At 43.1% G+C, this 15,933-nt stretch overlaps 1 protein-coding gene across 1 annotated transcript in view; it reads left to right on the top strand.

The window, feature by feature from the left end:
* gfra3 (GDNF family receptor alpha 3) overlaps positions 1–15,933 on the top strand; it is a 77,264-nt gene that overhangs the window by 22,280 nt on the left and 39,051 nt on the right. The window contains exon 2 of the mRNA XM_041989313.1: positions 9,197–9,490. Within this exon, the coding sequence (XP_041845247.1) occupies positions 9,197–9,490 (294 nt within the window). The remainder of the gene's footprint in view (positions 1–9,196; positions 9,491–15,933) is intronic.

The raw sequence follows: 15,933 nt of genomic DNA on the forward strand, positions 1-15,933 counted from the left end.
AGTTCTGGACGTGTTGGATTGATGGTGATCAGTTCTGGACATGGTGGACTGATGATGATCAGTTCTGGACGTGTTTAATTGATGATCAGTTCTGGACGTGTTGGATTGATGATCAGTTGTGCACGTGTTGGATTGATGGTGATCAGTTCTGGACGTGTTGGGTTGGTGATCAGTTCTGGACGTGTTGGGTTGGTGATCAGTTCTGGACGTGTTGGATTGATGGTGATGAGTTCTGGACGTGTTGGATTGGTGATCAGTTCTGGACGTGTTGGATTGATGGTGATCAGTTCTGGACGTGTTGGGTTGGTGATCAGTTCTGGACGTGTTGGATTGATGGTGATCAGTTCTGGACGTGTTGGATTGATGATCAGTTCTGGACGTGTTGGATTGATGGTGATCAGTTCTGGACATGGTGGACTGATGATGATCAGTTCTGGACGTGTTTAATTGATGATCAGTTCTGGACGTGTCGGACTGATGGTGATCAGTTCTGGACATGGTGGACTGATGATGATCAGTTCTGGACGTGTTTAATTGATGATCAGTTGTGCACGTGTTGGACTGATGGTGATCAGTTCTGGACGTGTTGGATTGATGATCAGTTGTGCACGTGTTGGATTGATGGTGATCAGTTCTGGACGTGTTGAATTGATGATCAGTTCTGGACGTGTTGGATTGATGATCAGACCTAAGGGCTCCTCTGATGCTGTTCGTTCAGTATTATGAACAGTTTTTGTTCCATAATAATGCCTCAAGCTATTAATAAGTTTCCTTGTGTGCCTTCATGCGTCCAGTGAACGTAAGTTTCACGATTTAATGTGAACATGTTGCTCTGAGGTTGTGCACGTGTTGGATTGATGGTGATAACTAGTTCTGGATGTGACATGCTATGATGCTCAGCTATGACATGCAGACATGGAAACCAGGTAAATAACATCAGACTGTTTACTGTTTGATAAAAGGACAAGTGTCAACCCTCTCTAGAAGAAATGTGACTTTAAATGACCATATCAGATTTATTTTAAACTACGTGCGTGGTGACATCACTTCCTGTTGTGGAACGCGATGGCACCCATTAGCATTAGCTGCTAGTATGTGTGCCGGCGGTTTTAGCGTTAGTTGCTAATGTGAGCGGTGAGCACTGCAAAAGACTTTATAGATTAATGTAATCCACACTGGTGAATGAAAACATCTGAATGTGACATCATCTCGGCAAGAGAAGCTGATTGGACGGAGGCAACAAAGGAAACCGGTGTGGGTTTGTGTGTGTGTGTGTGTGTGTTCCATGCCGACCACATCTACATGTCCAGATGTTGTCATCTAGACATTGCTCAACGCTGCATGGCGAGACCGTGGCGCCATGACAAACTTGGATAAGACGCCATGACATCATTAATCAGTATAAATCCCGCAATATTCATCCAATCACCATCAGACTTATAGTGATTAATCAGGGTCCGCTCCTAAACATATACATATGACTACTTATGTTCTCGGACTAAGCTCCGCCCACTTAAAACAGGAAGTGCGTTTTTCAGAAGCCGGAATGAACCTCACACCCTCAAAAGTGCTTCAGATCAGGTCAAACCCTTTCATGATACTACAGAAAAAAACCTCAAGCTCCTTTGTCAAGGAGAACCATGGCAAATGGCGTCCACCGCCATGAAACAGGAAGTACTTGTAACTGACACAATGCACTCCTGATCTCCACCAAACTCGGCAGAGAGGACAGTGGTCAGGCCTGGAACTAATTCAAATTGACATTTGCTGGTAATATGGCTCTATAGCGCCCCCTATAAATATTTAATCTATTAGCTCCAACCATTGTATTGACTGACACTGATGAAATTCAGCATATTAATATAACATGCCAGGGCAAACAAAAAGACCCTTCTTGTCCAAATGTTGTCAACGCCATAGCCCCGCCCCCTGGGAACAGGAAGTCCCACCATTTTAACCCTTTAATACCTGTAGAACCAATTCAAACTAATTAATATAATCCTTCATGAACTCATGGTTGAAAATATGACTGACTTCTTGCAGCATCATGATCAAAATTGCTTCCTGTGATGGTTATATCATTCGCCATGAAGCAGGAAGTGGCTCTAACCCTGCTGTCAGTTGACCAATGGAGGTGATATTTTCCTGTTTTCATTAGAGTTCCAACCTGAACATGGTTCTACATGATAAAAAAACGACTATAGCGCCACCCAGTGGCCACATAGAATTTTCCTCTTGATAAAATCATGTTTGTGAGACTTCAACACAGTTTGTAAGAAACAAGGTCGTGAATGCTTCAGATGTCATCACTGGTCAGAGTGCGGTGCAAGTTGTCCTGTCATGAGGAAAATCATCCCTTAATGCAGACAACCTCTGGAAAAGTGGGCATACGGCTGTGGCGAGAGCGGCCGTGCTGTAGGAGGGAGTTTGTCGGCTGATGGGGCGGTGCAATAGGCCGGAGCGGTGCCGTAGGTGCGAGGGTCTTCATCGCTGCTTGCAGCTTTAATTGGCTTTGATATGCAATCTAATGGAACTTAGTCAGTATGCAATGTAATAAAACACACACCCACACACACAGACACACACACATATATATATATAGATATATATATATCTATATATATGGAGTCTGGGTGGCTGTTCATCTCCAGCTCAGGTCCTCTACCAGAGTCCTGGGAGCTTGAGGGTCCTACGTAGTATCTTAGCTGTTCCTAGCTGTTTCTATGTGATCTTTTCTGGGTGGAGAAGTCTGATGGTTCTCCAGGTATCTGTTGGAGTCACTTCTCCAGTGTGGGGGACACGGCCCCCGGTCCTCCGATGACCACTGGTACCAATGTTGCCTTCACCTTCCAGGCTTTCTCCAGCTCTTCATATGTATTTTCACAGTTTCAGGTTTTTAATGTTATTTTTACATTAGGCATGTGAATGTGAATCTTATTGTTTTTTCTTGTGTTTGAAAAAATACAAAGAAAAAACAGTGAAATAATATAAACTGTAATATTTTAGTTTTCTGTACAGTTTAGGCTTCATTTGGTTCTGATGAAGGTTTAATGTTGTGTCCAGTGATCTGATTATATCAGATAAAGAAAAGCACCCGAACAGCGAGTCCAGCTCAGGTATTCATGTTGTATAAATGCAGAGATAGTTGTAGACCTGAGTTGCATGTTAGCTGTATCTCTTGTTTGGGAATCAGGAGCATTATCTGACAGCCTGTTTACGTCAGAAATGTTTTACACCTTTAAAGTGGATAATTAGTAAAAACTCAATAAAGAAAGTCTAGTTTGTGTATAAAAATAAAACCATCTGATCATCAGTGAACAAACAGATTCAGTCAACACCTTTTTGATGCCAACATGTGAGTGTGTCCATCTGTAACCGGTGTCCTGTGAAACCTGGCAGACTCTTCCTGTTTTTAATAAAAAAGCAGCAGACGTCCTGATGTTTCTGATGTGGCGTTCGGCCGTCTGGAGAGCTGACAGATCCAAACAGTGTGCTGGAGCTGGAGGCTGTTTACCAGTAAAAACATACAGAAATGACCTGTTCTCTTCCACAGTTTATCTTGTGATGTATGTGATTGATAGATTATGTGGTAATTATGGAGCTTAAAAAGTGGTGGATGGATAGCAACATTTGTGCTGTTATTGTGAGACCAAAGCTAATCACTGCTGGCTGTTGCTCCTGTTGGCTGCCATAAAAAGGATTGTGATGCTTTCTTCTGTGTTTTATCATTTTCCTTTTGGGAACTGATAAAGTATTTTTTTTAATTCGTCCTTGCCCGTGTGCTTAGAAAATAGCAGAAGTCAGAGATCTCACTGCATGTTTTAGCCAATCGCTCACACACACATATAAAAAAAAAAAAAAGTCCTGAAAAAATCTTCACAAAAATTTAACTATGTTTCTAAACTTCAAGGATTGAGCAGATGTATTGGCTGGACTGTGTTTGCTCAAAGCTTTCCCAGCCTTGTAGACCGCCTGCTGAGCTACAGGGGCGGCTGTGATAGATGGATTTAGAGAAAAAATGCTGCATATTGTATTTAGAGTGAATATACTATCCACCAAGGCAATCCAAGGCAGGAAGAACCCCTGCTTTCATCTTGTTTCCACCAAAAATGACCCTACCATCTGAATGTGGAGCTAAAATGAAGACTGTAGCCAGTGTCTGTTGTGACCACCATTCGCCTCATCTCCTTCGCATGGAACCTGTGGAATGTTGCTCCACTCCTCACAATGGCTGATCAAAGTTGCTGGACATCGGCAAGAACTGGAACACGCTGTTGTTTACACTGATCCAGGGCATCCCAAATATGCTCAATGGGTGACATGTCCAGTAATAACATAAGTGATATGGCAAACATAACCCCTATAGACCGTTCTCAACTTTTGTCACTGATCGTTTGACTTGCACTACGGCAACATTTGTGGGTGGAAAAAACACAAACTAAGCAGGCGAACTTCTACGCGGCTCAGCTGCTACAGCTAGTTTTTCATGTTAAGAAAAATAATGGTACATCTGTGTTGTACCTTTGGATGTTCCAGCTGATGTCCCAAGAATGGGATTTTATTTTCCAGACTAGCTGCTGATCCTGAACGCCGGCTAAATGGGTTTCTGCCGTCAAACGACATAACTGGAAACTGTCAGAGAGCTGTCAGCTGTGTAGCGAGCACTTTGTCGGTGGGAAGTTTATCAAAAATTTAGTTTTGTATGCTTTCAAGTCTATTCATCATGGGCTGCTCTAATTTTTAATATATTTATTTTAGGGCTGTCAAAAATAACACGTTAATGGCGGTAACTAATTTGTGAGATTAATTGTCTTAATATTTTTAATGTAATTAACGCATCCATGGCACGGAAAGCCCCATACATCCGTCGTTTCTCTGTTAGGATGGTGGGACGTGGAGAGGAGAGATGGAAAAGACAGGGTTTATGCTTCAGCTATGCAGGAGCGGGTCTAGAAAAGTTCTGATGGGGGGCCAGGCAGGAGACCCAGTTCAGGATTACTTGACTCATTCCAAGAAATGAGTCAAGTAATCCTAGGAATGAGTAAATTAGTCCTAGGAATGAGTAAAGTATTCCTAGGAATGAGTCAAGTAATCCTAGGTAAAGGTAAAGTAATCCAAGGAATGAGTAAAGTAATCCTAGGAATGAATAAAGTAGTCCTAGGAATGAGTAAAGTAATCCTAGGAATGAGTCAAGTAATCCAAGGAATGAGTAAAGTAATCCTAGGAATGAATAAAGTAGTCCTAGGAATGAGTAAAGTAATCCTAGGAATGAGTAAAGTAATCCTAGGAATGAGTAAAGTAATCCTAGGAAGGAGTAAGGTAATCCTAGGAATGAGTAAAGTAATCCTAGGAAGGAGTAAAGTAATCCTAGGAATGAGTAAAGTAATCCTAGGAAGGAGTAAAGTAATCCTAGGAATGAGTAAAGTGATGTCTGAGGAGGAACTGTGTAAAAGTAGAAGGTAAAAGTGAACCTGATCACGTTTCTAGGTGTTTAATTGAGGTGTTACGCAGGTAAATATGTCATGAAGCCATCGGCTGATGATGATGCTGATGGGGGGCCAGGCAGGAGACCCAGTTGATGATGATGATGGACACTTCTATTAATGGTCAGAGTCAGAACACATTAGCAGTTTTTAGAGCTGAAATCAAACTTTTCACCACAAACAGCAACAATAAGACATGATTTCTGGTTCTGGCTGCTCGCTCCAGAGTTTCTGTCCCAGAGTGATGAGACAGACGTCTTTGTAACCAGCAGAGTCTCTGCTGTCATGTGACTCCTTGTTTGTGTGGAGAAATTAGCAGAAACTTTAAAGTGGACAGAGCTGTTGTTATGCTTTTCTTACATTCACATATAACTGCTGGGGTTTGAACTGTGTTTGGTTTGGATGTCAGTGCTTGGTAGAGTCTTTTAGCTGAGTTTCTCCCATCATGTTGCTATGCTACATGTTAGCATTGCTGCTTCCTGGTGGCTGCAAACATCTTCTGTGCTGTAGGATCTGCTGCTTCCTGTATAGGGGGGTCCAGTCAAAAATAGGTTTTATTGGCCATTATTACATTATTGTTTGCCACAATTTCAAATTAAAAGTGAGGGTCATTTATTCAAAACATGTTTTGTGAGAAATCCTAAACAATCTCCAGTTTTCTGTGGATCAGTCAAGCCCTGATTGAACTATCAACTCTGGCAGATGAGCTCTCATCCCAGTTCCAGTTCATCTCTGAACAATCGTGTTCTGGTTTGGCTGAGTGACCATCAGAGAGTCAAGGTGGAAACCCGAGCCAGACCTGAATGTGTCATCTGAGCCTGACGCGTAGGGAAAAGCGCTTCCTTTAACTCCGCTGATGGAAACGAGCTGATGATGATGATGTGATGGAGACGGGGGCAGCCTCTGGTCGGAGAGCGTCTGAGAGCCGAGCCTGGCCGTGCAGAGCGGGCAGCCCGATGTGGTGGAGTGTCGGGACTCTGCGCTGCACAAAGACTGTTTGTTGGACGGACAATGTTTTATGTATGTGGTTAGTCTTTCATCAGTATTCCATTTACATACTGTCTACTGATCCGCCACTGAATGTTAAGCTGTTTATGCTCCCTCAGCCACTTTATACTGACACCGAGATGTGTGTACACGAGTGTGTGTCTTAGACAGATTGCTTTGCCCCCTCCCCTGTGGATGTGCAGTATTGTGTTCTGGTAATAATGATGGGTTCTGTGCCTCCCAGTCTCCCTCCCAGCAGGACGCACACATAAAAGAGTCCTTCTATGGGCAGTGGCGTGTGTGTGTTTCAGTGCTGTTAGTTTGCGGAATATGTGTGTTTGTGTGCACATCTTTGTGCGATGCTAAGAACATCATTTTCGGTGGTGCATGCTGATTGTGCTTCATACTGTGTGCGTCCAACCCATCTAGGTTCACATTGCTGCTCTAGCTCGCTCTCTCCTACGCACCAAACTCGCTCTTTTCCATCTATCTTTCCGTTCCCCTATTTCTCCTCTCCATATGACATTTCTGCTGTCCTCAGACTACTTTTCTAAACTTCCCTCGCACATATCAGCTATTGGATTTGGGGGGGGGGGCTCTCCTTCACTGCTGCTAATCGAAGCAGTCTGGAAATAAACAACTCCTCTTGGAGAAACTTTGGACTCCACACAATACAGCTTCTGTTAATGAAACTGGAATAAAAACCTAAAAATCCTCCATTTCTGTAAGCTGTTAGCATCTCCCGTAGCCTGCTGCAGACAGAGGAGTTTGCTTTCACTCCTCAGTCAAAGTTACTGGTGAATGAGGCCCAAACATTGGGCCTCATTCACCAAAATCTTATTAAAATCTTCTTAAATTTGTTCTTAAGTTGTACTTGAGAAGTTTTTTACTTCTCACACACACGGGAATGCGACAATGCTACACTGGCCGTGTGCAAACACACACACTAGAAACAGATGAGAAAAAATAACAACCTGAATGACAAACTGATGAACAAAAACAAAAGATATTGATAAAGATGTGCAATAAAGCCTGATTTTCCTCATTTTGAAAGTTTTTACTTGATCATAAATAATCACATGGTGGGCTACAAATAAAAAATGGCTTTATAAACATTGTGTTTGGATCTTAAATAACAAAATGCTTTGCACTTCACCAGAAGATTTTTAAAAATCTGACAAAACATTTCTGTAGTTTTATTGTATTTTATTGAACAGAACAGCAGAAAACAGCAAAAGCTTGTCGTGGTGCAACAGAAACAGCCTCATATTTTTCCCGTAATGATGGCTGAAGAGAGTAAACCGTCTCATAGACGTGTACGTACACGTACATGGTCCCCACTTCGTTCTATGCGAGAGCCTTCAATGACTGCAGGTTTTTCTATAATGACATTTTTTATAAAATCATGGGATTTACTGTGATATTTATTATATGGTGTGGGCAGCTTCCACATCTGTGAAGCTCCATCAATGCTGAAAAGTACAGGAAGGCTTTTAGAGAAACATCTGCTCCCATCCAGACAACGTCTCTTTCAGGGAAGTTCTTGCAGATTTCAGCAAGACGGTGCTGAACCACATCCTGCATCCATCACAGCAGCATGGCTTCACAGGAGAAGAGTCTGGCTGCTGAACTGGCCTGCCTGCAGTCCAGACCTTTCACCAGTACACAACATCTGGAGCATCATGGAAGCAGAAATCCAGCAACCAAGGTCCAGGACTGTAGAGCAGCTAGAATCCTGCATCAGACCAGAATGGGACAACATTCCTCTCCTAAAACTCCAGCAACTGGTCTCCTCACTTCCCAGACGTTTCCAGACATGTTAGAAGAAGAGATGCTACACCATGCTGAACACCACCCTGGAACTACTTTTTACACCGTGCTGAACACCACCCTGGAACTACTTTTTACACCGTGCTGAAAACCACCCTGGAACTACTTTTTTACACCGTGCCGAACATCACCCTGGAACTACTTTTTACACCATGCTGAACATCACCCTGGAACTACTTTTTACACCGTGCCGAACATCACCCTGGAACTACTTTTTACACCGTGCCGAACATCACCCTGGAACTACTTTTTACACCGTGCCGAACATCACCCTGGAACTACTTTTTACACCGTGCCGAACATCACCCTGGAACTACTTTTTACACCGTGCCGAACATCACCCTGGAACTACTTTTCACACCATGCTGAACATCACCCTGGAACTACTTTTTACACCATGCCGAACATCACCCTGGAACTACTTTTCACAGATGTGTTGCTGCCATCAGATTCACTATCAGCTAATATTTTCTATCACATTGTAAAATGTCTCAGTTTGTTGTTTATGTTCTACTGGGAATAAAATATGAGTTGATGAGGTTTTAAAAAAATTTTATTTATTTTTTATCTTTTTACATTTCACAGAGACCCAACTTATCTGGAACTGGGCTTCAACTGGGTGTTTAATCTGCTGTGTTTTGTGTTTGTTCTGTTTTCTCTTTTTTGTTTGTCGGTTCTTTTCTTCATAGATGTGTTGTTAAAAGTAAACTTTTAATATTGTTTCTTTTTCACAGAACAATAAATTATAAGTAAAAAAATGAAAGTACATGTCTGACTAGTTCTAGAAAGGTTTTATTTTTTGTTGAGTCATTGTGTTTTCTGCATACGATGTCTACCTCTGTTGTGTCCATGTCTGCTTTGTTGAAGCATCTCCTGCATGTCTTGTCTCCTCTCAGGTGTGTTTCCAGCCTCAGGACCGATGTTTCCCTTCCATTCAGCTACGGACTGTGTTGAAGCTCATCGTGTGTGTTCTGTGGATCCGGAGTGTGAGGCTCTGTATCGGGGTCTGGAGCTGTGTGCGGCCGATGCGGCGGTCTCTCCGCTTGGAGAACAGGCAGCTTCTGAGTGCCTGGAAAGACAAGACGCCCTGTTGGCCAAACACCCCTCTCTGCTGTCCTGCAAGTGCCAGCGTGGCTTCCGCAAGGAGGAGCGCTGCCTTCATATCTACTGGAGGGTTCGCCTTCTGCCAGGTGGGCTGCTGATGGGGTTCAGTTATATTAAACCTCCATTTGAGGAAGTGTTGGGGAAGGAGCTGTTTGATGGAGTAAATTCACTGGAAAGATGGTGCTGTGGATCCTATGTAAACAGGGCTCTCAAATTATTTTAATTAGTTTTATTTCAATTGTTTTTGCTGTATAGTATCTACAGAAAGAGCAAGCTACTTGTTGAACGAAGCCCGAGACAAACACATGCTTAGCGTTGGCATGGTACTTCAAGCTTCAACAACTTCAAAGACCTTGTTTATCATGTCAATAAGTTATTCTTTTATTGGTTATTTCATTTGGGGGGGGGGGGGGGGGGGGGGGTAGTGGCCCATTTAGGGAGGGGGGTGGGGTAAACAATCAAGTGCTAAGAAATATTTTATATTAACTGACCTTAACTTGGGTAAACAACAGATGTCCAAGGTTCAGTAAATGCAGCATGTAATATGCTTCTATACATTGTTCTGCATCATCTCTACCATGTTTGAGATCCGTGGTTCTCAAACTGGGGTTCGTGAGATAATTGTGTAAAATATATAGCCTACATTTATCACATAAATTTGGGATTTTTTACCAGGGCTGTCAAAATTAAACCATTAATGAAAAGATAAATCGTTAAAATTAGCACCTTATTTTTTTAACATATTAACGCAAAAACAACAATGTTAGTACACATGCCAGATTAAAAATATAAATTTAACATTATCACCACGAAAGAAGCTGATTTTGAGCATGTAGGTGCTTTGTCACAGCGGTGACATCCTCCTTATTTATTAAGATTCTGACAGTCTTTCAGCCTTATATACAGGTGCAGGGGTTGTTGCATAGGGTCGCAAACACCATTGTATGCAATCATGGGGGTCGTGGCTCAAAAAGCTTGAGAACCACTGTTCTACATCATAATGTAAAATTCATACAGTTTCATCCCACCAACCGTTTCCATGGTGATAATTTCTGTCATAAAACCAGCAGATGTGACCACTGAAGTTAATTAGCCAACATTGATTAAGAAACTGATAAAACTGATGATCTGGATAAAAACAGGATTTTCCTTTTATCAGTGAAGTGTGAGTGTTTGTGCAGCAGTGATAAAAGTCCTACAGCAGCGTCACCCAAAGTAAACACCTGCTTATAAAACACATCATTGGCTGCTTGTTTTACTAGTTTTTCCTCACATTTTTACATTAGATGATAACTTTAGTTGTAATAATCAGTTCAATATTTCATAAAATCTAGACCTAAAAAAGGTCTCATCTGTGTCCCTCTTTTCCTGGTCAGTGCTCCTGCCTGGCCCCCCGTCAGAACTTTTCTAGACCCGCCCCTGCATAGCTGAAGTATAAATTATTTCTACAACCTGTCAGCTACTGTGTTAGAGAAGGTCCTGCTCTGATTTTAATCTTAGAACATGTTCATAATTTCTCTCACTACTTTAATGGCCCCTAAAGAACCAGACCTGTGTCTCCAACGTCTGCACAGCACCAGTGATTTAGTAAAGGCATCTCCTTGTTCTGTGACAGTGACATGGATCTGATTGACGACCAGAGCTGACAGTTATGCAAACTATGTGAAAAGCTGTTTTTTTTTTTTTTTAAGTGCTGGAAAAGTGCGGGTGTTGAACCCTCTCACCAGTATAATGTGGGTGTCAAAGCATTCTCATCTCCCACGGGTGTGACGCTCTCGTATCCATGCATAGAGCCAGCCAACTCACTTTTTCCATATTGCCTCTAGACACCTTCAGGTCTCGCCGACATTAATGATGGATGCGTTAAAAATTTTAATGCAGTTAATCACATAAATTCGTTAATTCGTTATTTTTGACAGTCCTAAAATTTAATATAAAATAATATGAGTGGTTAGCAACGTGGCCTCACAGCAAGAAGGTTGCTGGTTCAAGCCTCGGCTGCTGGGAGGTTGGAACATGCATAGGTTCTCTCCAGGTTCCTCCCACCATCAAAGTGAATGCATGTTAGGTTAATTGGTCACTTTATATTCTCCCTAGGACTGAGTGTGACCATTGTTGGTTGTTTGTGTCTCTGTGCTGGCCCTGCAATGGACTGATCTGAGCTGTCCAAGTGTACCTGCCTCCCGAGTCCAGTTTCCCGCGACACTGAGTTGGACTAAGCTGTTCACAAAATGAATGAGTGAATAATAAAAAATTAATAAAAGAAAAGAAAAGAAAAGAAAATATAATAAAAGCTGTCAAACTATTAAAATTTTAATCACAGAAATTTTAATGATTAATCATCGGATAGTTGTGGATTTTTCACGATGTAAACACCTAATTTGCGATCTGCTAAAAGCTAGGTGTTAAACCTGAAATTGTAGCCACAACAAATGCGTGCTTGACTTTGTGATCAAAGTGCTTTGGTGAAACAAAAACCCGTCTCTCTGCTCTGTCTGCGAATTACATTGTTTTTATTGATTGTTCTGTTTTTGTTGTTATAATTCCCAAAATTCCTATCTAAAGGGCTGACAGGTTTGCAGATTTTTCTGTTCCACGTCGGTCACAATCAGCCATTATGTAGATCTAATGACTTTTTTTTCTGTGGATACGCAGTGATAGTAGGAAGCATCTCCTGAGGAGTGTGTTGGGAACCACCTGCTGAGGAGTGTGGTTGGAACCAACTAGTGAAGAGTGTGGAGGGAACCACCTGCTGAGGAGTGTGGTTGGAACCAACTAGTGAGGAGTGTGGTGGGAACCACCTAGTGTGGAGTGTGGTATGAACCATCTGTTGAGGAGTGTGGTGGAAACCACCTGGTGAGGAGTGTGGCAGAAACCAACTAGTGAAGAGTGTGGTGGGAACCAACTAGTGAGGAGTGTGGTATGAACCATCTGTTGAGGAGTGTGGTGGAAACCACCTGGTGAGGAGTGTTTTGGGAACCACCTAGTGAGGAGTGTGGTAGGAACCACCTGTTGAGGAGTGTGACGGGAACCAACTAGTGAAGAGTGTTGTGGGAACCATCTGGTGAGGAGTGTGTTGGGAACCACCTAGAGAAGAGTGTGGTGGGAACCACCTAGTGAGGAGTGTGGTGGGAACCACCTGGTGAGGAGTGTGTTGGGAACCACCTAGTGAAGAGTGTGGTGGGAACCACCTGCTGAGGAGTGTGGTGGAAACCAACTAGTGAAGAATGTGGTAGGAACCAACTGGTGAAGAGTGTTGTGGGAACCACCTGGTGAGGAGTGAGGTGGGAACCACCTAGCGAAGAGCGTGGTGGGAACCACTTTTTGAGGAGTGTGGTTGGAACCAACTAGTGAGGAGTGTGGTGGGAACCAACTAGTGTGGAGTGTTTTGGGAACCACCTAGTGGGGAGTGTGGTAGGAACCACCTGTTGAGGAGTGTGACGGGAACCAACTAGTGAAGAGTGTTGTGGGAACCATCTGGTGAGGAGTGTGTTGGGAACCACCTAGAGAAGAGTGTGGTTGAAACCAACTAGTGAAGAGTGTGGTGGGAACCAACTAGTGTGGAGTGTGGTGGGAACCACCTGGTGAGGAGTGTGTTGGGAACCACCTAGTGAAGAGTGTGGTGGGAACCACCTGGTGAAGAGTGTGGTGGGAACCACCTGCTGAGGAGTGTGGTGGAAACCAACTAGTGAAGAATGTGGCAGGAACCATCTGCTGAGGAGTGTGTTGGGAACCAACTAGTGAGGAGTGTGGTTGAAACCAACTAGTGAAGAGTGTGGTGGGAACCAACTAGTGTGGAGTGTGGTGGGAACCAACTGGTGAGAAGTGTGGTGGAAACCAACTAGTGAAGAATGTGGCAGGAACCATCTGCTGAGGAGTGTGTTGGGAACCACCTAGAGAAGAGTGTGGTGGGAACCACCTGTTGAGGAGTGTGGTGGGAACCACCTGGTGAGGAGTGTGTTGGGAACCACCTAGTGAAGAGTGTGGTGGGAACCACCTGGTGAAGAGTGTGGTGGGAACCACCTGCTGAGGAGTGTGGTGGAAACCAACTAGTGAAGAATGTGGCAGGAACCATCTGCTGAGGAGTGTGTTGGGAACCAACTAGTGAGGAGTGTGGTTGAAACCAACTAGTGAAGAGTGTGGTGGGAACCAACTAGTGTGGAGTGTGGTGGGAACCAACTGGTGAAGAATGTGGTAGGAACCATCTGCTGAGGAGTGTGTTGGGAACCAACTAGTGAGGAGTGTGGTAGAAACCAACTAATGTGGAGTGTGGTGGGAACCACCTGTTGAGGATTGTGGACCAGAAAGTCAAATGGGATGAATGAGTGGCCTGTGTGATCAGAGACTGCGCTAGACTTTTTTGTTACAATGTCACCATCACTTTAATTTTCCTAAATATTAGTAAAGACATTTTAAATAGCATTTCATTTGGATATTTTTTTTTATACTAATATTCAGTCAGAACAAGCTGAACAGAAATGTCCACACTTATAATATGACCAGTTCAGCTGCTTTGGCATCTTATACCTTCCTTCTGGTCTGCATGGCCTTAAATTATGTGCTTGCTTGTGTGTGATGAAATGTCTCAAGTCGGATCGCTGCAGAGGCTGTTGTCAAGAGGTTTTGGACTTTTGTCTCGGATAGACGTCTCATGGCTGTTTTGATGTTGTTCTCGAGGCTGAATCCGTGCTGTGCTTCCACACTGGAGACTGGATTTACAAGCGCCTCTTCAGCCAGAGGGAACATTTCTCCAAGTGAAGTGATCAGAAGTCGGCGTTCCTTCTACACCAGTGGTTCAGCTGCACCGGTCTGTGACCCGTAGTGGTAATTTTTTTTTTGTGAAGCCACTGAGGTCATGCATCAAGAGAAATAATAGCTAATTAATATGCTCTCTCGCTATCAAGTGGTCAAGGGTACAAACTGTAATCTGTCAAAATGACAGATGGCCTTCAGATTTTTCCGTCACCATCTTAAAAACCCGGTCAACAATGGAAAATATTCGGTTAGTGCGACCTCTGTGTGTGATACATAAACAGAGATGGTGACTCGAGTCTGAGAAAGATTTTACTAAAGTTGTCAGAGGTGGCTCCAGTTAGCATCTACGCAGCCCGTTTTCAGACCTGTGCAGTTTCATCCACTCAGCACTCTGTTACCACGGAAACAAGAAGCCAAAAATCAACAAAGATTTGGCTTTTACAGTGTCAGTGTTGTCATGTGAATGGGACCTCAGAACCTACGAATGTCGCTGAGAGTTGGGAGCTACCTGAGGTCTCTTTTACACCATTTTTAGTTTAACCTGAGACTGAAGCCCTGTATCCACTACCGGGTCCAGGTCAGTGCGCTTCCACAGGTAAAAACTAGGAAGAGTACCAGAATATCCCATCTGAGCCATCCTACTTTATTGGGACCATTCCATTGGGATCTCTATCTCACTGATCCAACTCAAAAGGGTGGAGCTTGACTCATTGCATTTCATTGATTGGTTAAAAGAATAATCACTTCCTGTGTGACTGACAAAGCAGGACCGGCTCCATGTTTAAATATATATGGTTGATTTATTGTTGTTTAAAGTCACATGACAAGAACAAAGAAGACAAACTGCTGGATGTCTGATGGACATTGTGCTCCTCAAAACTTTATCCTTAAGGGTGTATTCATACTGGTGCTGTTTGGTCCACTTTGATCAAACCCTGGTCCATTTCTATGGACATTACGGTTCAGTTGGAGTACTGTGCCGTGAATGCTTGAAAACCAGGGGTCTCCTGGTTGGACTCTTTTCCATCCAGATGGAGCGTCCAGTGAAGGAAGGAGAGGAACTGACGTAGATAAACAGGGTGGATATCTTTTAAAGTAAAACCAGAAACTAGACTGCAGAAATTTATTGTTGATCCATTGTTTGCATGGTAAACGAGACATTTTCAGTCCTGGCCAATCAATGAGCTGGATCTTCTTCTTCTTCTTTCTTCATGGTCACTGGTTGTTCTGGAGAATATTACCTCCTAGAGAGCACTTGATATAACTGCATGACGGGTCCAGATGGTTTGGTCCACTTGAGGAAAGTGCACTGTAAATCCAAACTAAAGGAACTGAGACATTTTTCAAAAGTCCCATCCAATCGAGCTGAGGTTCCCTGGAATATCCTGGAGTGAATGTGTTCTAAGATGCAGGAGCACAGCTGATTCCTGGCCATGTTTAAAAGCAGCTTAGCATCACAGTTTTTAACATTTTCAGAGATGGATTCATCCACATGCAGTTTATTAGTGTGTATTGGAGGGAGCTGGATGATGCGCATTGGACTGATATAATGATGGTAATGACAGAAAAGATCAGCTGATAATCTTTGATCAGCTGATATGCAGCAGGAACCAGCTGTGGAAAATTGTTTGACTAATTTACATTCGTTTCCATCTTTAATCAAGTCTTCCATTTTGACCATAAGTGTATCAGACTGATCTGGTCCAGTCAAAACACTCCATCTTCAGCTCAAACACACACTGGGATGAAAGCATGTCTGGAGAGTTCTGGTGTG

Source organism: Melanotaenia boesemani, chromosome 7, assembly GCF_017639745.1.
Source record: "Melanotaenia boesemani isolate fMelBoe1 chromosome 7, fMelBoe1.pri, whole genome shotgun sequence".
In the NCBI taxonomy this organism is placed as follows: domain Eukaryota; kingdom Metazoa; phylum Chordata; class Actinopteri; order Atheriniformes; family Melanotaeniidae; genus Melanotaenia; species Melanotaenia boesemani.